Source organism: Chenopodium album, chromosome 13 (genome assembly GCF_948465745.1).
Source record: "Chenopodium album chromosome 13, dcCheAlbu1.1, whole genome shotgun sequence".
Classification (NCBI taxonomy): Eukaryota; Viridiplantae; Streptophyta; class Magnoliopsida; order Caryophyllales; family Amaranthaceae; genus Chenopodium; species Chenopodium album.
This window is the reverse complement of record NC_137846.1, coordinates 19,466,226-19,491,953: the sequence shown is the minus strand read 5'-3', so window position 1 is coordinate 19,491,953 and position 25,728 is coordinate 19,466,226. Positions and strand designations below refer to the sequence as shown.

General features: G+C 34.5%; 1 protein-coding gene across 1 annotated transcript; it reads left to right on the top strand.

Moving 5' to 3' along the window:
• The first annotated feature begins 13,356 nt into the window (after positions 1-13,356).
• On the top strand, positions 13,357-24,766 carry LOC145576468 (uncharacterized). The gene is made up of 8 exons (XM_081634227.1): positions 13,357-13,511; positions 13,615-14,238; positions 20,136-20,233; positions 20,317-20,393; positions 22,712-22,769; positions 22,929-23,019; positions 23,103-23,165; positions 24,008-24,766. The coding sequence occupies exons 1-8, from the start codon at positions 13,440-13,442 to the stop codon at positions 24,614-24,616; spliced, it is 1,692 nt and encodes a 563-aa protein (XP_081490353.1). The 5' UTR covers positions 13,357-13,439; the 3' UTR covers positions 24,617-24,766.
• The last annotated feature ends 962 nt before the right edge of the window (positions 24,767-25,728 follow it).

Below are 25,728 nucleotides of genomic sequence, written 5' to 3'. Positions count from 1 at the left end.
CTCATCTCTTTGATCGCACCTGCTAATAGGGATAGACAAAATACACCTTACATCTCTTTCATTAAAAACTTCCTCAATCAGCTCGACACGCCACTCATTTGTCTCGCCATTGATGAGGTCTGCCACTTTCGTGAGGTCACTCCTTTCTTGATTAGTCACTAATCTGCTATCTCCATCTGCTAACCAAGGATCATTCCATATATTTATGTCCCTTCAATCTCCCACTCTCTATATGTGACCTTCCAAGATTAGAGCCTTTGAGCTCCAAATACTCCTCCATGAATAACTGTTTGCATACCCCAAACTTGATTCAAAGAAGGTACGATTGGGGTAATATTTAGCACGAAAGACACGCCCCAAGAGAGACTCCGGGAATCAAACTAATCTCCAAGCATGTCGGCCTAGTAAGGCATCATTAAAGATTGATGAGTCTTTAAATCTCATTCCTCCCAAGCACTTTGGGGTACAAATATTATCCAAACTCACCCAATGGACTTTCCTCTGAGCATTCTTCTAACCCCACCTATAGGCGTCGTTTGAAGCGCGCCTACGTAAATCATGTGTGAATATTCTTGGCACTCATAGGAAGTGGGAATTGACATATACGATTAGGAACAACGATTAGGGACAAGGAAAGTATGGAGCCGCCAACAAGTATTTAAGAAACTTGTAAATCGTTCACGGATCATAAAAGGCAACCATGATTAAGGGACAGTGAAAGCAACAACGATTGACCCGTGAAGGTTACGCCCCATTCATAATCCATGATATTACTAACTCCATATGGTTCAGAACCACGAAAGGAGGATCGGGGACGATGGTACGAAGTGAGTCATGAAGTCACATTCGCCCGTATTGGCCTCTACTCGATTCTTATTGTGAAAAGTATTTCCTGCGATCTCAAAGGCATCCAAACAAAGATTCAATTTTCTCCAAACTATAATTATGCTAAATTGGTTGAATATTAATGAAACACATAATTCTAAAATATCGTGATCATTTGATTAAATAACAAGATAAAAAAGGAACCTAAACCAATTGTCCAAATTATCTTATTAGGCGTGATTTTCAATTTCATGTTCCCTTTAAACATGCAATATGGTGATCAATAATACAATAAAAATCAACATTAATATTGGAAGCAATTTAACAATATATCTAACAATTAATATATGACAAACATAACAAAAATCGTTAAAAAAATAATAGGAACAAAAGGAACATGATTACTTACTTTGATTTTGTTTGCTTGCACCTATAAAACAATAAACGCGTTAGTAACTTCAAGGAAAATAATAAACAATAATAGAAATTAGATTAACAAGAGTTGATTTGGGGCAAAACCCTCAAAGAATTCTACCTTTCACGCCTTGGTTTAAGCGTAGAGCTGTGGTTAAAGTACGGACTCCGGGGAGTTCTTAAAGGAGGTATTGTGAGAGAAGAGGGTAGGCTAGTGTTTAGGCTAGAGCATAAGAGAGAGAGAGAATGATTTTTGGTGCCCCGAAATTGTGAAAATTAGCTTCGTATTTATAGAAAAAATATCCGAGGGGTGAGGTATGGAACTCTAGAATTGAAGCGCCGCAAAAAATTAAACCTAGAAATTGCCGTGTCAAGGTGCAAATTGCCGTGACACGGCAATATCTGCCGTGTCACGATATTTTTACCGTGGCGCGGTAATTTTCATTTTTATGCGTTTTTAAAACTATAATAACTTTTGATCCGTAACTTGGAATAAGGCATATAATATATTGCTGGAAAGCTTATCAAGTCTAATTTCCAACACATTTAGAATCAGGTCAAAATTGTTTGTAGATTTTAAGATATTGTCGTTTTAGTGAAAGGGTGTCGATTTTGGGCCGAGTTTAGTGTTTGGCTCATATCTTCTTCGTTTTAAATCGAAACTGGGCTTATGATATACCGTTAGAAAGCTTATTTCAAGCCTATCCAACCAAAAATATTTGGATCAAAATTATAGGGCCACCAAATTAGTTAAGCACGATTTTGTGATGTGGACACGAAAAGTGGAAAATAAGTTATGCATGGTTTGGGAAAATGGGCTAATAATTGGGTTGGTTTATGAGATGTATGGGATTGAATATGGATTTAAGAACTCCAAAGATTAACTAATTGATTCGACCAATAATGACGGTGAAAGGTTGTTCATCATCGGGTTTGGTTTTGGGGAGACATTTTTAGGTGTCTGCACCACCAAAATTGAGCCATAGCCGATCTTAAGCTTGAAATAACCGAACTCGGAAATTCTCCATGAGATAAGTCAGAATTGCATGCATGCAAAAGCTTAACCTTGAGATCTCTAGTGTAGAGCATAATTATTCAAACTATTACTCCAACTACACTTTCATGTAGAGCATGCAAGCAAAAGTTGTATTAATTATCCACTTGCCATCAAATTGCCACAATTAAATATGCCAACACATGCATTGAACAATGTGAAACTACAATTTTTTTAAAGGTAAGAAGAAGAACCTTAACTGTACCTCAATCCTCATTTTTTCTTTCTTTGATATTTGCAGGTTAGACACTTTGAGAGGGAGGAAGGGTAAGGGATCTCTACTACCCTTACAGTGTCTGGATTGAAACTTGAACCCCAACCTCAAGGTTGAAAAGTGCAATCTTTCCCACAAGAACTACATTGCTCTGGTAAACATAGTGGCGATTCAAGGCCGGAGTGAGGTGCTCGACGAAACAAGACCCCCAAATTTAGATATATGTATTTTGTTTTTGTATGCAAAGCATGCTACTATGCAACATTTTTTAAATGAAATTTTACTTTTAGGATAAAGTTGCAATTAATACAACGGCTATATATATATTGATACCTTTTGCATTTACACGATTGCTAAAAAGTAAGTAGCATGTACCACATTTTACAACTCAACTAAAATATTTCCAAGTTCCAACTAAGGATGACAATTATAAATGGATATACGTAAACTCGATTCACCCGATATAAATAAATGGAAAATCCACATTAAATGGGTGGGTGGGTGATGGATAAAACGGACAGTGGCGGAGATAGTGTAGGTCTTAGTAAGGCACGTGCCCTACCTGATTTTTCTTATAAAATAAATTAGTTTAATTTCTTTAAAAAAAAAACACATTTAATAAGTATGGGTCTACTCAGTTTCGTCATCCGTGTACTATTTGTTGTTCCTACCACTTTGTAAGTGCCACGTCCCATCACTTGTCATGCTTTATTATTAATTATTTTTTAAAAAAAATTAAAAGCACTACAATTTTCACATGAGTATGTAACATATGCAGAGTAATTAATAAAAAAAAAATTCTTTCTTCAAATTCTTAACTTCAACACAGTAGCACGCTAGCTAGTAGTATGACTATCGGTGTTTTGACTTCACTCCTTCGAGCTCCAACATCAGATTTCCACTAAATCACTAATGAATCACCGCCTTTTTGCACGCTTGTCACAACTCCACCGTTACTTAAGAAATTTTAATTTATCTTATTTTTAGTTGTTCAATTTTATTTTATAATCTAGGATTTCGTTTTTTACAAAGTTGTCTTCAATTAAATTATTTCTTTGAATCCTAATGTTAATCCTCACTTAAATGCTTTTGTAAGTTGCTAATTTGTTATACTTGCTAAATTGTGAATTCACGAATTGTGATTTGTTGCTTTGTTCTTGTGTTACTTGCTAAATTGCATAAATTATGTTATTTTGGTTTAGAACCAATGATGTGTTATAATTTATAAAAATTATTGTGTTTATATTTAGACTTGAGTAAGTAAAATTGTTGATTTATTTGATAAATTTAGTTTATAATATCTAATAATATTATTAATGTGTGATTATATTGGATGATTGCTGTTATCGATTAGTTTGTATTCAGTGGTGTGATGAATCTATTTTATATATATTTTATTCCCCGTCCCACGGTCATATTTGTGCTAATTTGAGCTCTGCGGAGCTATTTTTATTACTAATATACATTTTCTAGTGTTTTTGTAGTGTTGGTATTATTTTGTAGGAATTTGCAAAATTATGATAATTCCCGAGCTTATTGAGCCACTACAAAGATATTGGAGTTGGATCGTATTTTTATGACCGAATATTTTAGCCCAAGGTCGAGTTAGAGAAATTCGATTCGGTAATTTAAGGGCTCAATTCGGTGAAGAGCTAGTACTGCAAGTTACGAACTAATTAAAAGTCCAAATGAAGTACATCGGACCGAACTAGAGGCCAAGGCAAGTAAAAGAAGCCCATAAGATCTGATCACTCTTATTGGACCTCTCTCACAGTCGGGCCCGACCGGGCTGAGCATGCTAAGCTGAACGCACTTTTCTCTTTGGGCCATCTGCATTGGGTTTCGTTTGCTGATATTTAAGTCGGTCTTCAAATGTTAGCAGGGACAAAATTATCTTCTTGCTTTAGCTTTTAGGATAGGTTTTGGCAGCTTTTGTTTGTTTTATAATAATTTTAGTATGAGTAGGATTGGGTGGATTTGCCTTTTCTTATATAAGGGAGGTAGTAGTAGACTAGTAGTTACGTAGGGTATGTTTTAGATTAGGTAGTTTTAGTTTTCTTTTAGTTTAGTTTTGTTTATTAATTAGTTTTAGTTTTAGTTATTAATTTAGTTTTCTTTTCTCTTTTTCTCTCTAACTTTTCTCTCTCTCTCCCTTAGTTAAACTCTTAGTATCATTTTCTCTCTTATTTATGTCTCTACAACTCTTGGTTTAATCTCAATTATTTATTTTATTTTCTTCTATCATGTCTTGTTTAATTGCTTTGTTTAGTTTATATTTAATTATGCACGAGTAGTTTATTTCTAGGGTTCTTGGGGATCCATAAATAATATGAAGGGATGATTTATTATTATTGATTGTTAATGTTGTTAATTAATTTCCTATTGATTGATTTAATGCTCTGCAACTAGATTAGCGCTGGTTTAATTGTATGAGTTTAGCAATATTGATTCGAGATTCGAGAGATGAGAATTAATATTTAGGCTTAGTTTCAATAGGCGGACTAATTTATAAATGGTTAGGTCGAGATTCGAGAGATGAGATTTAATACCGGTAAATTAACTCTGTGATTGTAATACGTAGCGAAAGCCCTTTATGATCTGATTAATTGATACATTGATGATTGATTATTATGTTTTACCCTGAAGTATTATTTATTGGTGAACCTATGCCCTAGGTCTTTTATTCATTGTTTTCCTCCTACTTTTATTTCTCCCTACTTTTATTCTTCGTAGTATAATTCCTTTAAATAACAACAATTTGGTTACTTAATAATTTAGATTATAATTAATTAATTAGGAATAAAAAGACTTGTTTCCCTGAGGTTCGACCCTACTTCCCTATCTATTTTAGTTAGTGGTTTTAGGAATTACTTTTGATTAGGTGATACGACTTTAGCCTGTCAAAATTTGGCGCCGTTGCCGGGGAAACGGTTTTATTTTTATTTCTAGTTGTTATTAGAATCTAGATTATTATTTTTTTATTTTTATTTTTATTTTTATTTTTATTTTATTTCATATGAGTTGAAAATATCCATGCTTATGTCATTACAAGAATTATATGATTTTTATGCAGCACCTGACTACTGTTGTTGTCAACGTCTTTGTCATGAAAATCCTAAATGTCCTTATAGTGAGTTTTTTGTACGTGCTCCTGATGATTTTAGAGTCTTTCCATTAACATATGATCATATTCGAAAACGATTAGTTGCTAATGAAAGTTATTGGAAGGCTCTTGATGAAAAAGTCTATGGACACTATAATGATACGAATGTTATTGAGGATGAAGAACCCGTTATAGACTTGGTGGTTGAAAATTCACTGGTTGACGAATTGGTGATTGAAAAATCATTAGTTGTAGAAACGGTGGTTGAAAATTCCTTTGTTGATGATGAGGTTATTCATGAGGGTAAAATATTCAAATCATTATTGGATGATAAAGACAATGACTACCTCCATGTTTGTTCTATTAATTTTAAATTTTTAGCGGAGGAAGTAGAAGGTTGTGGTGTATTTTCATCTCTCTCTTTTGATTTTTCTTTTTATCTTGAGTTCTCTTTATGTGCTCCTAACCTTTTCTTTGTAGGGATTAATGTGCTTGCAATTAAGCCCTATCTAGTGCCCAATGAAATGTTTGCAGGAGCGTTTGATAAGTTACTCAAGGCATTGAATTCTTCCGATTGAGAGAAATAGTATGGTCGAGCGGGACCTTGATAAACTAGCGCTTTGCGGGAGGCAACCCGTATTTTATTGTTTTTTTTTTTAGTTTAGTCTTTTCTTTTTGTTGTGTGTTTTCATTTTCTGTTTTGGAGAGGTAAGGAGAGTGTATCTTATGCTTGTGGGAGTTTATTTTTGTGTAGATTTTGATCTAGAAGGCTGATTTAAAAGGAGAAGAATAAGCTGAATTGCACTCGTATTCGATCGGGCTGAGCTCGCCCGATCGGGCGCGCGTACGTGTCAGCAAAAGTCGTCAACTTCGACAGGCCATAACTTTTGCGTTTCTTATCCGATTTTGGCGTGTGACCTATCGTTGGAAAGCTCTTCAAGTCTAATTTCCAATGCAATTGAAATCACTGCAATATGATTTATAGATAAAAAGTTATGATCAGAATAGTGCACCTGACTCAAATTTAGACTTTTTCCCACTAACACTTTGTTTCATTCTTGCCCAAATTTGTTCCAAAGAGATGCATTGCAATCCTCGAGGCTTTGGTGACATTGATGTGGTAATGATGATGAGTAGTCACCTTGACTACTAGCTTCCCTTTAAGACAATGAGGACATTGTCCAATTTAGCTTGGGGGGAGGTTCTCGTGTTCACATGGTATATCTTTCACTCTCTCTTTTTATTTATTTATTTATTTTTGTTTTCCTTCGGTGTGCTTAGTATAGATTTTATTGCTTTCTTAGGATAGTTTTTTTTTTCAATGAATGAGTGAATCATACTTCCCTGTGCCCCTTGATTAAAATTTTTCGAAATTGTTTTGATTATTGGTTATTGATGATAAATATTGTGGATTAGTTGATCATGATTTGATATTTGATTGCCTTGAAACCTTAACATGCGTCAATTTTGTCCAACTACTTGTGAATATAGTGCTTGACTAGTTGATTTGGTTAGGAATGTGTGTTTAGTTCCTGGTATGTCAATGAATTTGAGTATTGATTTGCAACGATGAGTAGTGTTTCATAACTCATTATTATGCACATGAGGAGGACGAAGGCATTTGTTCTTTTAGGTAGCCTTCAGATTTATTTAGATACATTTGTTCCCTTCTTGCTACCCATGTTGTTGCCTTGACTTTTTATTGTTTTTAGCCACATTACAAGCCATGTTTGCCCCATTGGTTACTAGTCTCAAGCTTGGCTTGGGGGAGCTATTAGTGAGTGAGGTGAGGGAGTTTGTAGTGTGCACATTATTTGCACAATTTGGGTGAGTTTGAGAAGTTATTTGTTCTTGATCATATTTTTGTTTTGATGAATTTTATTGTGTATATATTTGAAAAATAAAAGTGTGATGAAAAAAAGAGAAGTTCAAGAAAAAAAAAGTGAAAAAAAAGAAAGTGAACTTCTAGAAAAGAAAAAAATGAAAAAAAATGAAAAAAAAAAGAGCAAAAAGAAAAAAAGTGTTTCATGTTCAAATTATCTAAGTGAAGGTTTATCAGAAGAAAAGAAAGAAAAAATTGAGTTTCATTGTAAATAATTGAGCTTGAGTTTAGAGTTTGTTTATTCACTCTAGTTTATATTACTATATTTTTTATGAGTGAAATTTTGTAAGTATTGGGTTGGTTTATATTGTTTGGAGTATATTTGGTGGTTTGTGTTGGAGTTAGTTTTGTTGGAGATGATTATGATCATTGTTGGTCATGGGTTTATTAGGATATGGCTCCCTTTTTGCAAAGCTTTTCTCTCACATATTTCCCTAAGTTTATCCTACCCTTTACCCTAGCCTTACATTACAAGCTTAAAAGACCTTTTGACCTTGTGCATAGAGTTGTGTAAATGTGAAAGTGTTGTTTATTAATGCAAGTTATGACTTGACATATTCCGAGTCGACTATTAGGTTGAGTGTATGTCTTTTTAAACACACGAGTGTTGTGAGTTTGGGAGGGCATTGTTCACATAAAGGGGTTGGTTGGAGAGCGATCGAGTACATCTTTTACTCGCCACATAAATTAGAGTCGAGTGTGTGAGCACTAGTCTTGAATTCTATATGCTCTTGTGGTTTGCTCTATTTGACAATTGTTAGGAAAGATTGGTAGTTAGATGAATTTGATTGATTGACTTTGATACATATTTGTCGTATTTACCTTGAATTATATTTATTGATTTTAATAGTATTTGGGGTGAAGTATTGATTTATTTATTCATTGCTTTGCTTAGGGACAAACAAAGGTTTGGCTTGGGGGAGTTTGATGAATCTATTTTATATATATTTTATTCCCCGTCCCACGGTCATATTTGTGCTAATTTGAGCTCTGCGGAGCTATTTTTATTACTAATATACATTTTCTAGTGTTTTTGTAGAGTTGGTATTATTTTGTAGGAATTTGCAAAATTATGATAATTCCCGAGCTTATTGAGCCACTACAAAGATATTGGAGTTGGATCGTATTTTTATGACCGAATATTTTAGCCCAAGGTCGAGTTAGAGAAATTCGATTCGGTAATTTAAGGGCTCAATTCGGTGAAGAGCTAGTACTGCAAGTTACGAACTAATTAAAAGTCCAAATGAAGTACATCGGACCGAACTAGAGGCCAAGGCAAGTAAAAGAAGCCCATAAGATCTGATCACTCTTATTGGACCTCTCTCACAGTCGGGCCCGACCGGGCTGAGCATGCTAAGCTGAACGCACTTTTCTCTTTGGGCCATCTGCATTGGGCTTCGTTTGCTGATATTTAAGTCGGTCTTCAAATGTTAGCAGGGACAAAATTATCTTCTTGCTTTAGCTTTTAGGATAGGTTTTGGCAGCTTTTGTTTGTTTTATAATAATTTTAGTATGAGTAGGATTGGGTGGATTTGCCTTTTCTTATATAAGGGAGGTAGTAGTAGACTAGTAGTTACGTAGGGTATGTTTTAGATTAGGTAGTTTTAGTTTTCTTTTAGTTTAGTTTTGTTTATTAATTAGTTTTAGTTTTAGTTATTAATTTAGTTTTCTTTTCTCTTTTTCTCTCTAACTTTTCTCTCTCTCCCTTAATTAAACTCTTAGTATTATTTTCTCTCTTATTTATGTCTCTACAACTCTTGGTTTAATCTCAATTATTTATTTTATTTTCTTCTATCATGTCTTGTTTAATTGCTTTGTTTAGTTTATATTTAATTATGCACGAGTAGTTTATTTCTAGGGTTCTTGGGGATCCATAAATAATATGAAGGGATGATTTATTATTATTGATTGTTAATGTTGTTAATTAATTTCCTATTGATTGATTTAATGCTCTGCAACTAGATTAGCGCTGGTTTAATTGTATGAGTTTAGCAATATTGATTCGAGATTCGAGAGATGAGAATTAATATTTAGGCTTAGTTTCAATAGGCGGACTAATTTATAAATGGTTAGGTCGAGATTCGAGAGATGAGATTTAATACCGGTAAATTAACTCTGTGATTGTAATACGTAGCGAAAGCCCTTTATGATCTGATTAATTGATACATTGATGATTGATTATTATGTTTTACCCTGAAGTATTATTTATTGGTGAACCTATGCCCTAGGTCTTTTATTCATTGTTTTCCTCCTACTTTTATTTCTCCCTACTTTTATTCTTCGTAGTATAATTCCTTTAAATAACAACAATTTGGTTACTTAATAATTTAGATTATAATTAATTAATTAGGAATAAAAAGACTTGTTTCCCTGAGGTTCGACCCTACTTCCCTATCTATTTTAGTTAGTGGTTTTAGGAATTACTTTTGATTAGGTGATACGACTTTAGCCTGTCATGGTGTCATACCATCCTTGAAATCCTAGCTCCGCCATTGAAAACGGGTGACAGATCGGGTCAGTTCGAGTGGGGCTCCGTTCCATCCACCACCCGATTCGTCATCCATTTATCACCCGATCTGTCATCCATCCAAAATAAATTTGTTTTTTCAATTGTTTTTTTTACCTTATATACTCTTTTTTTTTGTAAAAAAAAAAAGATTACCTTATATACTCTTAGTATTACTTAAATATATTTCTAAAAAATTTTAAACTTGATGTTATTATTTTTTTATAAGGGTAACATCGATAGTTTTGATTTATTTGTTGAAAATATAGTCATCACTCGTAATATTAACTATCAATAACTTTTATGTATATATAAAAAAGAAATTATTATCATCCGCTAAGCATTTGATCCACCTGTTTCACTTGCGGGTGACGGATGGATTGGATGAGAGTGATAAAATTTTACGGGTGACATGTGGATCGGTGGAGCGGATGGAGTGAACTGGTGGATGCAGGTGGAGCTCCATCCGGCCCAAATCCAACCCGTTGTTAATTTTACTAGTTCCAACTATCTCTTTTTCCTTAAAATTAGTTTTACTAGGTTATACAATACATAATGGATTATTCTCAAAATCTATTTAGTCAATATTATTCGTATTTCAATATTCCCAAAGCGAAGAACATTTGAGTTCCCAAAATCCCATCTAAATACTTCAAATAGCCATACTCCCACAACTCTTCTAACTCCTCAAACTTTCGATGGTCCAAATCATATTTATTCAATTGACCAATATACAATGACACATGTATAATCACCTCTCTTATTGTTAAATTACCCGCCTGTTAGACCAAGTAATCGTCCAATTATGTCGGGGTATTATTCTCGTCCACTTTATCCCAATAAACAATACATAGATCATGAGTATTATTCTCGTCCACTTTATCCCAACAACTCCTAAACCTCCTTCTGATTTCTTCCTACAAACAACGAGGCTTATGATGTAAGTTGCCATGCCCGAGAAATTTTCTACAGACAACATTTATTTTATCAATTAAAAACAGCCATTGGTAATACCATGATCTGAGCCCAATAAACCTGGATACTCAGCAATACAACATTCACCAATGTTAGTCTTGATGCGAAAGACAAGTGTCTAGAGCTCCAGAGCTTCATCCTAGCACATATTTTGTCTATAAAATGTTCATAGTCCACAACAGTTAACCTTTTAGAAAAAATAGGCCATATATTTAAAAAGTAATCTACCTCTTGTGAACCTTATCATGGCCAGAATTTCATTCATCTCATTTTCATCTCATTGTCATGGCTAGTGGTGTTTCGATTTGTTTGTCGATCAAGGATTTGTCGAAATAAGTCCATTCCTACATGGATCTCTGCTATTATAACCCATCCTTGGTTTCCAAGCATGGTGGAAAAATGAGGATTAGTGTCTTTGGTGTTTTTAGCAGGTGAATTAATTACAAGCCCCATGGTGAGCACTAAATTTTTCAGCGCTAATCTTAGAAAGTAACTCTTAGAATTTGCTTAAGGATTGAAGAGTTTAATAATCAAGATTTGCAAAAACACTATAAGCAAACTAGAAGTAATTCAATATAGATTAATGAAATAGTAACAAGGATAGAGCTAATAGACTAAATAAACAATATAAATGAACATAAAGTAAGAAGTCGATTGATCTTGCATCTTCTTTAATTTGATTTTGCCTTGTCTAGTTACGTTTCTTTTAATTCATCTTGCTATATTTCTTTCCATCTCCATTTTTTTTCATTCTTGGACGTGTACAAGGTTAATCTTGGCTGCAATTTACATTTGGGTGGATCGTGCTAAATATTGGCCCAACTCCCAACAAACCCCACTTAAATACTCTCTCCGTCTTTTTTTTTATTTACCTATTTGACTTTCTGGGGGATTCTAAAACACATCTTCAAACATATAAATTTAAATTTCTATAAACGTTAAAGTTATAAAAACTTAATATTAATAAAATATACAATGAAAGAATTCAATAAGATCTAGCCTAATTATATTATCTTTTATACATCAATTGAAATTTATAGTCAATGTTTTTTAAGTTTGACCAAATATTGACAATGGGGCAAAAAAATACTTGCAAGAATTAAGAGAGCAATATTTTAACAAATTCAAGTATTCAACTCGATCACATAAATTTTATTTTTTTCCCATCGTGACGAGGGGTTTCTAATGTTTTTCTTTTTTCTTACCCTTAAAAAAAAAAAAAAAACTCAATCACATAAAATCGTTCTGGTTAAAATGTTGCAATTAAAAAAGGAAAAATTCATTTTAATAATCTCAACTTTGACCAATTTACTTTAAATAATCCCAAGTATAGATTATTATGCAATAAACCCAACTTTCACTTGCGTTTTCTTTCTTCACCCCCGTTTACGGATAACTTGAAGAAAAGGTTAAAAAGTTTTTTAAACAAATTATTTGCCATGTGTTACATGTTAATTAAAAATAAATATAATTAAATTAAAAGAATAAAAAAGGGAAAAAATACCACCAGCCACTAACGTTGGTGGCCACCCTTTCCCCAGCCGGCCACCCCCCTCCCCCAAACCACCCTCTTCGATCCCCACTGCCACAATTTCGACCTTTTTCCCTTTCCCCCACAAGCTGTCATATTCAAATTAATCAAACGAATAATTCAATCAACAACCAAACTTAGAGTCTTTTGTTTCTTTAACAAGGATTGATTTGATTTTAGTTCTAAGAATATCGATCAAGAAACAACGGCTAGGTCTGAGACATACGAAAACGACCTCTATCTCGAAGTAACTAAGCTTAAGTTAGGATTACCAGGGAACAAAGAGACGGAAAACCAATCTAATTTTGATAATGTTGGTCATGGGGGTTGCAGTTACTGGGACAAGGATATGATTAGGGGCTGTTTCATGGGTAGAGGGGGAGGGAACGGTAGTTCAGGTAGTGCAGTAGGGGAGGGTGGTGGTTTTGAAGGTGGGGCTTTAGAGGTGATGCCACTAGTGGTTTGAATTTTGTTTGTTTGGTTTTTTTTGGATCAATCATGACCTAACACATGTCGGGTAACTTAGAATAAAAGGTCATTGACTTTTGTTGACCAATTTAGAATTGTTAGAAGAAAGCGCAAGTGAAAGTTGAAATTATTGCAAACTAATCGAAAATTGAAATTATGTTCGTTTGGCATCGCTGTGGTTTTTAGTTTTTTGGTTTTTTGAAAAACTCATATGATATATGTCATGTGATAAAACAAAAATTAAACAAACTTATTAAAATCACGATAAATTTGAAAACTGACAACAAAAAAGTGAAAACACCTTTTTCTTGTTTTCTGTTGTTGATTTTGAAAAAAAAAAAACAATGCTAAACAAGAATAACCATCTCTTTGTGCTCTAAAACCCTACACCCAACTTTCTTCTCTTAAACCCCAAAACCCTTCTTCAAAACTTATTTCATCATCTTCTCTAACAACAACAAATAAAAATGCGCCCTTTTGTTCACCATGCCTCTAACCAGATTACTTCTTCAGTTCCTGGTACTTCTGCACCTCAACAGGTAACCTGCCCTTCAACTTCATCCCCTTGTTTCGACTTTTCGACGAAACCCATGAATTGTTTAATTGATTGTTTCTTGTTATTGTTTGTATTTAATCTTACAGGTAGTTGGAAATACGGGTAATTTATTGCCTAATTTAATGCAAATGCAATCGCAAATGGGTTTTGTTAACAACAATGCTAATTACAACCCAAATTTGGGTAATGGTAATGCTCAAATTCCCCCTGGTTTTATGAATGTTCCCAATTTCAATAATCATATGGGTAATTCAGCTCAACAAATTCAATCTAATTCTGCGTTTTCACCAAATAGTTTTGGGCAGAATTTGAATGTTTTCGGGTTTCCGGGAAATGGGCAATTGGGTAATTTGGGTCAAGGAAACCTGAATCAATTGTTTGGGAATAATGGACAGTTTGGGTGGCAAAATCAATTACAAAGTATGAATCAACTTGGGAATATGCCAATGTTGAATCCTTCTCAAGTTAATGCTTTGACTCAGTTATTAGGTTGTGCTAATCAAGTTGCTCAGGCTATGAATTCGCAAAATGCGGGTTTCCTTGGTAACCCTAATCCACAGCTTGGTTTTGGCCATCCTAATGGTGGTTTACAGCAGGCTGGTTTCAGTCAACAGCTGCCTGTAGCTCCTCAGCAGCTGCAGAATGTTTCTGTTCCGCCTTCAAATCCCGCTGTTTCATCTCATCCTCATGGCCAGTCCCCCAATTTTCAGGTATGTATGATTGTGATTTGTGAACATGGTCGTTTGAATTCCTGTAAAGTGTTTATGCTGTTGCTTTCTTTGTTAATATAGCATTGTCCTAAGTATTTTGTGATTATCATCGCGGAGAATAAGTGAATTTTGTGTTTTGATTCATGAAATCAATGACTTGTTATCATTTTATTCATTAGTGAAGTAATAATTGGGAAGGACTTGAAGTTACGACAGCTTTTGCTCATCCAGTTGAGAATGAAAAACCTTATTAGCCATATTAGGTAGACTATGAGCAAGATTTGCTAGAGTGTTTCAGGAGCAACCCTATTAAATATAATATCTTCATGATGGCTTATAACCAAATAAGAATAATGTTGCTTATGGTGATATTGTTATTATTTTTATGTTTAAATTTTGTAAACTTGGTATTATGCTTTTAGAGCTAGGATATTCCTCTTGCGAGCTATGTTGGAGGAATACATACTCAGTTATAAATTGATATATAATCTTATAGATTTTCCAAATTCCAAGACTTCATATGATTGGAAAAGGGAGGGTGGAAGTTTTTCACTTCACTTTGCGTAACTTGCTTCCCTCTTGAATTTCTTGATACTTTGAGAGTATGGATTTTTCTAAAGAAAACTATCTATGTTTGAGCTCTAGCTTGAAGTCTCAGTCCTTGTCTCCTATCTTAAATGTAAGGAAAGAGAAATAAAAGGCATTTACATGAAGGCGTTCTATGTTATATTCTTTCAAGATTTTTGGTTTATAGGAATCTATCATGAAAGTGATCAAGTTTCATCCTAGAAAATCATATTGAAAGGGCAATAGATGATGTAGATGAAGTTGTTCTGGTAGTGTTCATGTGAGTTGGTCTTATAGGTTTTAGAGGTTAATAAGTTTGGTAAGCTTAAATTTGGAGACCAAAGGGAAAGAAATATTAGAACACTCTTGATGTTTGTATTCTCTACCATTGGAGTCTTTGGAGACAGAAGAATTTTTTATACTCGTATTGAGCCTTCATTCTTTCATCATCGAGACTCTCCCTAATAGTTATTTGTAAAGTTAATTGGGAGCACCTAGGCCTGTATGTACTAGGCCTTATGCACAATTGCAAAAATCTATAGATAAATTCTTGCAATTAGATTACCTTGCATTATGAAGCGAATATGTTATTGAACGAATGTGTGGGTGCTGGGTTTGTCAGTTACTCAGTTGCACACAGGTTATGCTTGCACAGGAGCATTCGTCATCAAGGATGCTCTTGATTCCACCAAATTTTGACTCTGATTATTGGAATCTTTTCCTAACTTTACTCACTTGTATTTAAGGAATTTTCTTTACTGGAAATGACAAGGGGGAGTGGGGGGTGGGGAGGAAGGAACGATAAAAATATTTTCTTCCAAAAACAATGTTGATTTTAACCGGCTTATGTATTCTCCGGGCAAAAAGAAATGAAAAAGGAGAACTTAAGTATCTTTACCTCGTACTACACCCTGGCATCTTTTTGATATTTTATACCTCTATCTTTTTCCATTGTGAATTAGAATATACTCTTTCTACTCCATAGTCTTATTCATGAGCTTGATAAAGTTTGTTGAAAGGATGTATTGGCAGCCTGGCAGGGCTTGAATGAAGAAGAAAAGAATACTGTAGAGAACTTGTATCTTTTGCCTAAAGATTTCTATACATGGGAATGAGCTTGTGCAGGCACGTTGCATAAACAATACAAGCTAGGGTGTCTATTTACAAAACAAAAAAAGTGTATTTCTGACTCAAACCAAGTAGTTACCAGGTCTCATATTCATGAGTGTTAACTAATCATTGAAAGGAGTTTTTCAAACTTGTTTCCAATCATGTTTATTCTTATTCTTTTGAGTCTCCTAGGTTCCATATCATTCCATTCTGTTTGGTTGAATTAGAGAAACAATTTTGAATTTCATTGTGGATTATTGGTTTAAGAAATTAATAAACCACCTCCATTACCTTTTCTCTTCCTCGTTTTACTTTTACTAACCTTATCTTCTTACTTCTTATGTGCTAAGGAATCAGCATTTATTATGAATAATCATCCCAACATCAAAGCCTCATGTTCTTCTAGCTCAGCACAACCACCATTCCATTCCATGGCCTTCCTAATGCACCAATCTTCAAAAAATCGGATCCCCACTAGTTCTTGTCCTAGATCTCCACATCTGTGATCATATCAGGTCTAAAAAGGTCTAATTCCACCATGAGAATTGAAGATTTTTAGCCAATCTTTGTCTGAAAATTCCAGGCTACAACTTGGAGAGTTTTGTATGCGAATAATAATCCTCAATTTTCATTTTTTATTTTAATTTAATTTATTAGTTTTTGTGGCAGATTGAATTTTTGGTGCTTTCTCCCTCTTTTACTCTCTTTTAAGGAGTAATATTAAGAGTTAAATGTATAATAACCATTATGGTATGTATGGAGCCATCTGCATATTTCAAGATTTTGTTAGATCAAGTGGTATTTGGTCATAGCCTACATTTGTTGTCACTTCAATTTTCCTAGCTTGATTGCATTCTTGAGTGCTATTGACTCCACTTGAAGGAATTGACTTTCTTAAAGAGTAACACCTCTGGCCTTCCAATAAGGCTTGTTAAATATCCCTATTTTGGCTTTCAGCCTTTAGATGAATGACCGATATAATTTTCTTCGTTTGAACAATAGTATAAGAAGCCACTTTTACCTTTTATTATTAAATTTAGTTAGGCCTTAAGAATGATACTCTTTTTATAAGTGAAATATGCTCCGTTTTGTTTGCATGGAGTTTCCGAATTTCCAAAATACTATTCTTATAGGTTGATATATAATCTTACAGATTTTCCAAATTCCAGTACTTCATATGACTGGAAAAGGGAGGGTGGAAGTTTTTCACATCACTTTGCCTAACTTGTTTCCCTCTTGATTTTTTGAGACTTTGAGAGTATGGATTTTGCTCAAGAAAACTATCTATCTTTGAGCTCTAGCTTGAAGTCTCAGTTTCCTTGTCTCCCCTCTTAAATACAAGGAAAGAAAAATAAAGGCATTTACATGAAGGTGTTCTGTGTTATATTCTTTCCAGATGTTTGGTTTATAGGATTTTATCATGAAAGTGATCAAGTTTCATTCTAGAATATCATATTAAGAGGACTATAGATGGTGTAGATGAAGTTGTTCTTGGTAGTGTCCTTGTGAGATTGGTCTTAAAGATTTTAGAGCCATTAGAGGTTAATAAGTTTGGGAAGCTTAATATTGGAGACCAAAGGGAAAGGAATTTTGGAACACTCTTGATGTTTGTATTCTCTGTAATTGGAGTCTTAGGAGACTAATTTTTTTTTTTAATACTCATATTGAGCCTTCATTCTTTCATCACCAAGACTCTCCCTAATAGTTATTTGCGAAGTTAATTGAAGCGACTTAGGCCTGTATGTACTAGGCTTTATGCACAAGTGCAAAATTCTATAGGTAAATTCTTGCAGTTAGATTAACTTGCATTATGAAGCGAATACGTTATTGAACGAACGTGGTGCTGGGTTTGTCAGTTACTCAGTTGCACACAGAGGTTGTGCTTGCACAGGAGCATTCGTCATCAAGGATGCTCTTGATTCCTCAAAATTTTGACTTCTGATTACTGGAACGCTTTCCTAACTTTACTCACCTGTATTTAAGGAATTTGCTTTACTGGTAATGACTGGGAGGACTGGGGAGGAAGTAATGATAAAAATATTTTCTTCAAAAAATATTGTTGATTTTAACTGGCTTATGTATCCGGGCAAAAAGAAATGAAAAAGGAGAACATCTTTACCTCGTACTACACCCTAGCATCTTTGATATTTTATATCTCTAACTTTTTCCATTGTGAATTAGAATAGAGTCTTTCTACTCCATGGTCTTAATGTCTTATTCATGAGCTTGATAAAGTTTGTTGAAAGGATGTACTGGCAGCCTGGCAGGGCTTGAGTAGAGAACTTGTATCTTTTGCCCAAATAATTCTATACATGGGGAATGAGCTTGTGAAGGCACGTTGCTAGCTCTCATTGTTCTGGAGAGCTAGCAGCATGCCTTCACAAGTTCTGTTTGGAGATTTTTGTGAAGGCACGTTGCTATTCTAGAATGAAGAACTCTCCACGTTGCTAGCTCTCATTCTTTCACGTGCCTTCACAAGACAGAAGATTTCTATAATTGAACTTGTGAAGGTTTGACTAACAGAACTTGGAGAGTTTTGTTTTCGAATAATAGTTATATACTATCATCAATATATTTTAATTTAATTTATTTATTTTTTGTGGCAGATTGAATTTTTGGTGCTTTCTCCCTCTTTTACTCTCTAGAAATGAATAAAAATCATTATGGTATGTATGGCACCATCTGCATATTTCAAGATTTTGTTAGATTAAGTGGTATTTGGTCATAGCCTACTTTTGTTGTCACTTCAATTTTCCTAGCTTGATTGCATTCTAGAGTGCTATTGACTCCACTTGAAGGAGTTGACTTTCTTGAAGAGTAACACTTCTGGCTTTTCCAATAAGGCCTGTTAAATATCCCTACTATGGCTTTCATCCTTTAAATGATTGACCGATATAATTTTCTTCGTTTGAACAATATTATAAGAAGTCACATTTACCTTCTTTTATTATTTAAATTTATTTAGGCCTTAAGAATGATACTCTTTTTATAAGTGAAATATGCTCCAAAATACTATTCTTATTTAGTTTTTCTAATAAGCCACTGGTTGGAAAGACCAATAATCGAAATCAAGCAAGTCACTATTACCTACCAGTTATGTGGTCAGACTTGCTGATCTACGACCACTTCTTTTGCAAAAAAGCTAAACATGAATCTGCTTATCTTATTCCCGATCTTGGTCTCTAAGCTTTTTTTAGCTTCTGCTTCAGCATTCCTTGCTCAATAATTTGTTGCACCCAGATAATTGAACAAAGTGTGGAAGTCAGAGAGAAAGTAGGATACCATTCAATTTTTAAGCAGTATTAGATCTTGAGTGAGTTGCATTCGCTTGATGGTGTGGTATTGCAATTTGTTTCTGCTTGGTGCAGTAGGGCTGATTATGGGTCATTGCAGTGGTTACTTCGAAATTGTATTGAATTTTATGTTAATAATAGGTCTATGGTGGAGAGTGAGAGAGGACGTGTTTGTGCAAATGGTTGTTTGTCTCCACATTTTGTAGTATGTTGTAATATTATAGTTCACTAACCTGAGGGGGTAGAATACTATTGGTATTGCAATATTAGTCTGTTAGAATTAGCTTGGGGAAGAAGACAAAGAGTTGTTAAACAGGAGAGATACAAAGGAATTCGGAAGGCTATATGTAGAGAAGATCAAATGAAAAAAATTAAGCCAAAAACTGTTAGATTTAATAATTTAAGTGCATCAAATTACTATTCCATTATTATATTGTTCTTATTTGACATATGGGAAGAAACTAAGGAAAAGTGGACACATTTAGTAAAGTGGGGTATATGGGTAAATAATCACTTAAATAGTGGATAGGAAGAGTTAGTGGAGGTACATTGGACCCAATTGATGAGGTGTATGGGGATAAAATGGAGAAAAATACTGGTTTTAAAGGAAAGATTTTAAAAAAGAACAAGCAAACTGCAACTTGAAGTAAATTTAAATGGAAGGTAGAACAACAATTAGAAACAGAGGGAGTATCAAGTATTCAGTTTTCCCTTAATTCTCTTCTATCTTCTCCTTTCACTATTTTTATTTCTCTGATATGTTGCATTACTTGCATATGTATTGTGGGATCATTTGCATAATCTTTCTGTTTTCGTTGGAGAAGTGCATACATCTTCACTCATGACTGTCTTGCATCTGCAAGGTACTTGATATAGTTCTGTAGTAGTTCTGTAGACACTGGACTGATTTCTGTGATGATTATGCAGGGTAATCATGGTCAAAAACAAGGAATGCATATTCCAAACTCAAATTATCATCAAAATAAGAGTTTTGTAAACCCTAATAGAGAAGCATCTAACTGGAGGTATACTGTATTTATTATGCTATCTTTTTTTTTTGCAATATAATTGCTCTAATTTTGTCTCTAACTTTGAATTCTTACTGCAGAAATCAAAAGTCTCAAGATCACCAGATGCATAATCCAAAAGGAAAACTTAAGTTTTCTAAGATGAATGAAGGAAAAGGTTTTTAACTTATTCTTACTTACAAAGCTATGTGGTGTCTTTCCTGTGCTAAACTCAATAGTCATTGTGTTTTGGAGGGTAAAGCCATGTTTGCGGGTAAAACCATCAGCTAGTGGGCTAGCTTGGCTGGATTGACCGGCCTTTTGAAATTGAACCCTTTCTCTCACATGGAAAACATTTTTCTGTGACATAACATCTGGAAGTGTTAGGTGTTACTACCTGAAGCTGGCTGAAGCTTCTTGTGAAGCTGTAGCTTTCTTGCTTAAAAAAAAAAAAAAACATCGTCTGATCACTCTAAATATAGTTCTTTATATCAGAGCCTATGTTGATTATGTTGCAAAAAGATGCCCCAGACTGATTTCATAATTTCACATGAACAATTGTCTTTGAGTTGCTACTGATATAAGCCTTATTGTGAATATTTGATATTGCTCAGTCTCAGTACCGATTAGTAAATATTTCTTTTTCTCCATTTTTGATGTGTTATGGAATGTAGCAGAATTAAGCCAATGAATAAAATAAAGTTTTCAGAGCATGTAATAGCACATTATGAAATCCTATATATAGCCTGTGTATACTCTATAAAATCTTAGCATATCTTTAAAGTCTTCTATTTGGGAACGATCTGTTGTCAGTCATGTCATCTTTATAAGAACTTGCTAGCTCAAGGAGAGAGTATTGTTAATATCTGGCACATTGCTCATGTATGTTGGATATAATCAATTAATGAATTAAATGTTGATATCCGAAGTCCTCGTCATCTGTCATAGTTTTATTCCCATAGCTTGTATTTATAACATAGAAACCTAGCTTCATGTATTTATAGATATTAAATTAAAGTCAAGATGATGATATAGGATAATAGGACCAATGATGCCAAATGTTTTAAGGACTGGTACAGAAAGTGCAGCAGTAGTAGCAACAACATCAATATGTTGTGCTCTTGTAAAGTAGGATCCATAGAAGGTGAGATTATGCAGCTTAGTAGCTCAAATGTTGTATAATTAGAGATAGTTTTTTGAATGTCCCTGAAGTAGAAAAGCTATGACAGTATTCAACCTAAATAAGCAGTATTTGTAGTAAGGTGCCAAAGGTAATAAGCATTGGTGAGTAGAAATAACAAGGAAACATAAAAAGATTATGATAGTGGAATAAGGTAGAGTGTTTAAAAACTAAGCTCAAGGAAAAGAGAAGACAAGGCCAGACAAGCTATAATTTAGGATCTCCCCTGAAAGCCTAGAAAGCTTAAGAAGTGCCGTTTGGAGATGCCATAAGTAGTTTGAGTCTGAGAAACCTATGCTGCCACGGAATCCTATCTTCCACTTGCTGCAGTAAATCATGTATGCTTGATCTACATAACCAATGCTTCTATGCCTCTCATCCACAACCTACCTGTGTCACTCAGGCACAGGCATGTAAATTAAGAACCTTGGCATGCCATGGTAAAAATCGAGGTTTCAGATTAGGTCATTAGGTTTTCGTACTCATGTCATAATGGTGTCTAAAATGTTCATGTAAACTAAATAAGAGTCAAAGTTACTTTGAATGGAGTGTAATGGTACCCTTCTCCATGTGTAGTAAAATTATTTTTGCTTTGCCTTCTCTTTAGGGCCTGTTCACATTTACTTAATTTCAGTTCAGTTCAGTTCAGCTCCAATCAGTTCAGTTCAGTTCAGTTCAGTTCCAATCAGTTCAGTTCAGTTCAGTTCAGCTCTTAATTTCCCTCTCACATAAAATATTCATTTCAGCTCAATTCAGTTCAGTTCAGTTCAGTTCCAATCAGTTCAGTTCAGTTCAGCTCCAATCAGTTCAGTTCAGTTCAGCTCAGTTCAGTGAATATGAACAGGCCCTTAGTAAGTCTTTTCTTCTTTTTGATAAACCCCCGTAAGTTTTTCCTTGCTTGGCCATACTTCAATAGCAACTTCTGAATCTCTTCCATCTGCAACTCATGAACTTGTATTGTTGTATGTTTGCTTAACTAATAATGAATGGCTAGCAGTCTAGCAGTAAGTGACTAGAATTTATTAATGATGCCATTGGCTAACCCTCCCTTCAGCAACGATGGTATGAATTTTAGGATCGTAAAACTGCTGTCTTCTATATTATTTCCTCTTAAAGATGCGAAATAGAATCATCTTTCCATGCTTTTAATTCTTATCTGGTCTTAATTATTCTTTCTTATGGCAACATTCTGCTTGCCAATACATGCATGCCTTGGTAAACAGTTTTGTTTCCTTGTTTGATTTTCTTTGGTGTAAAATCTGTGGATCCACGGATCTGTATTATAAAATGATTTTCTTCATTTCTTCTGCAAGCAGGCGTTAAAAATGTTGGTTCTGATGATTCTGCAAACCAATCTCAAGGTGGACAGAGAAGGTACTTGGTTATACAATTGTATACCTCGTATTACATAACAATGAAAAATCAATCTACTCTTTACCACTATAGCTAGAAGCCTAGAACTGTGTAGATTCGCTCAGTCTTCTGTTTCTGACAGTGTTGTATCTGCGGTATTTCCTTCTACTTTAACTATAGGTCACTCTCTGTGTTCTACACTGAGAAAGAAATTCAGCAGTGGCGTGAAGAACGCAAGAAAAATTTTCCTTCAAAAGGCAATGTGGAAAAGGTTAGATTACAGTGCCCAGATTTGAATGCTTTCTGTTGATTAGCTTTATTTCACTTCCTCAAGGGTTGGTCTGTTATTTGCAGAAGCTGGCACAAAAGCAAGCAAATGCTGATGCTGCAGATGAAGATGCTAAGTTACGACGTCAGGTATGGTTTTCCTTTTTATTTAAAAATTGACTACTTTTATAGGGTTTGCTTCTATTATTTTCTCAAGGATATGTGTTGGATATGGCATGGTGCAAAAATGTCATTCAATAGTTACTATCTCGAGGATTGTTTCTTTATGACAAATACAAAGTATGTGTTATAGATACTCTTTAAGATGGATGTTTTTTCATAAACATAAAAAATTTCTCTACCCTTGTTCCTGTTAATCTGAAGAAAAGAAAAAAAAAATGTCTATCATTGAAATGCTGGAATTGTCTCATGTTTGCAAAGAGGGGCTTCTAACCTCTTGTGCAATGTAGTTTTTTTTATTTGGAGGAAGGTCTTCACAAATTATAATAAGAGAGCATAACTAATATAGACTGGATTCATATCACCTTGGACTCACTTCTGAGTGATAAAAAGGGAAGTTAACAATGCTTGAACTGTGCTGTGTTTGGAATCTGCAATATTGAATTTGTAGTATTTGTCTGTTTGTACCAGATTCGGGTTGTTCTACTCTAGGGTCTATCATGAAAACTTTGCACATATTTGGAGGTTTCAAATCAACTGCATTATACTGACAAGCTTTCTGACTACATATTCATTTGATATATACTACCTCCGTTAACATTTACTTGCAACTTTGGGGTATTATTTGAGAGACATAAAATATTCCAAAGTTGCAAATAAATGTTAACGGAGGTAGTAGTTATCTTTGCTTGGGGTCAGCATGTAATTATGACCTCCATGTAGGCGATATTTAACATATTTTCATGTTAATCTGGTCACTGTTACCGTTTACTTGCAGTTTGATTTCTCATTTTCTTTGTTGGTAAATGCAGCAACTAAAGGATGTATTGGCAAAGCAAGTTGAGTTGGGATTTGAAGTTCCAGAAATTCCATCCCACTATCTGATGGATCCAGAGCACCAGGCTCATGGGAGGGACAAATCTAGAAGGCCATTGAACAAGGGACGCTTCCAAAATAATGGGCGATTCCAGAATAGATTTGATAAAGGGGAAAAATATGACAATAAAGATCGATTTACTACAAAGAGAGGCACAGAAGATGATGGTTCATTCAAGAAGCATGATCGATTTGCAAAAAGACAAAGGGCGGAGAGTGATAATGCACCAAAGGCTCATTTGAGTGTCAAGGAACCTACACTTTTGCAAAAGCTTTTGAGCACTGATATAAAGAAAGATCAGAGTCGTCTATTGCAGGCTTTTCGTTTTATGGTCATCAACTCTTTCTTCAAGGACTGGCCTGAGAAACCTCTTAATTTCCCCAAGGTTATTGTCAAGGAAATTGGAGTTGAGAGCGATGCCATTGAAGATGAGTCTTCCATTCTAGGGGGAGAGCTCAGCAATGATGAGGACCAAGATACTCGTGATGGGAAAGATGGTGAAAATGATGTTGACCCTCAAGAAGAGGGAGAAATCACAGACTAGAAGTATTTTTGTAGTGACATTGTATATTATGTGTACTTTTTGTACTCCTGACCACATTTGACAATCTCAAATCAAGGTTTTGTATTTGTGTTTGGTTGGCCTAAGCTAATGTTCATAGTGAAATAGATATTTGATTATAGTTATAAGCTATAGCTTGTATAATCATTCAATGGCAGCAACAACAAAGCGCCTGAACTCCCAGCCAATGAGCCGAAGATATCCACAAGCGTCATCGCCAGTTTCTTTCTTGGTCCTTTTAGGTGTTTGTGTTTGTTAACAAAAAAAAAAAAAAAGCAACAACAAAGCGTCACACAATGATTTGGTATTGTAATTATGAATTTGTAATGAGAAACATAAGGAAAATGAACCAAGAGAAGTAAAGGGCATACCAATTATTGGTTTATGCACCCTGATGCAACCTAAGAGGAAAATTCAAATAACATGAATAAATACAACAGGCACAAGGCCACAAGGGATAATACAAAAGAACACAAACTCGTTAAGGATATAAGGCTTGAGACGAAAGAATATGAACCCCAAAAAAACGAAGAACATATAGTTTAAACGCAAAGAACATGTATTAGTCTCCATGTATAAGAAAACATGGTTTGTGTTTTAGGGGCTTTAGATGCTCCTTGAGTACGACATGTGTTAACTACAGGTTTAGATGTCTGCAGGTTGCTAGATTGCAGGTTACATGTTGCTACGAAGTCAACGACTAGGTTACCGGAAGATATTTCCAAGGAATATTTTAAGAGGATCCAAGTTTGAATGAGTCAAGAGAAGTTCCATAAATATAGGAACTAAAAACTCCAACTAACTATTGGCAAAGAACAAGTCAAAGGATAATGGATAAGAGCATGAAGAATGTGGCATGAATCTTGGAGTTAAACCTGGCAACTAACTCCGATTTTCAAGGAATTATCAAAGAAGCTGTTGCAAGACTTCAAAAGACTCTTCTATTATAAATAGGATGAAAAACCATTGTAAAAAGACAAGATACGAGCCTTAGGCATTATATTAGCAATTGGCAACCAAATTTTAAATTCATTCTAAATCAAAAGACAATCTGCATTGTACTTATACTTAATTCTCAAACTAGTAGATTGGTG

What these genes read in the sequence shown, in the direction of transcription:
- LOC145576468 (XM_081634227.1), top strand. Translation starts at nt 13,440, where the DNA reads ATGCGCCCTTTTGTTCACCATGCCTCTAACCAGATTACTTCTTCAGTT. An exon ending in TAAGATGAATGAAGGAAAAG is followed by an intron (nt 20,394 to 22,711) that starts GTTTTTAACTTA and finishes TTCTGCAAGCAG; the next exon opens with GCGTTAAAAATGTTGGTTCT. An exon ending in ATGCTAAGTTACGACGTCAG is followed by an intron (nt 23,166 to 24,007) that starts GTATGGTTTTCC and finishes TGGTAAATGCAG; the next exon opens with CAACTAAAGGATGTATTGGC.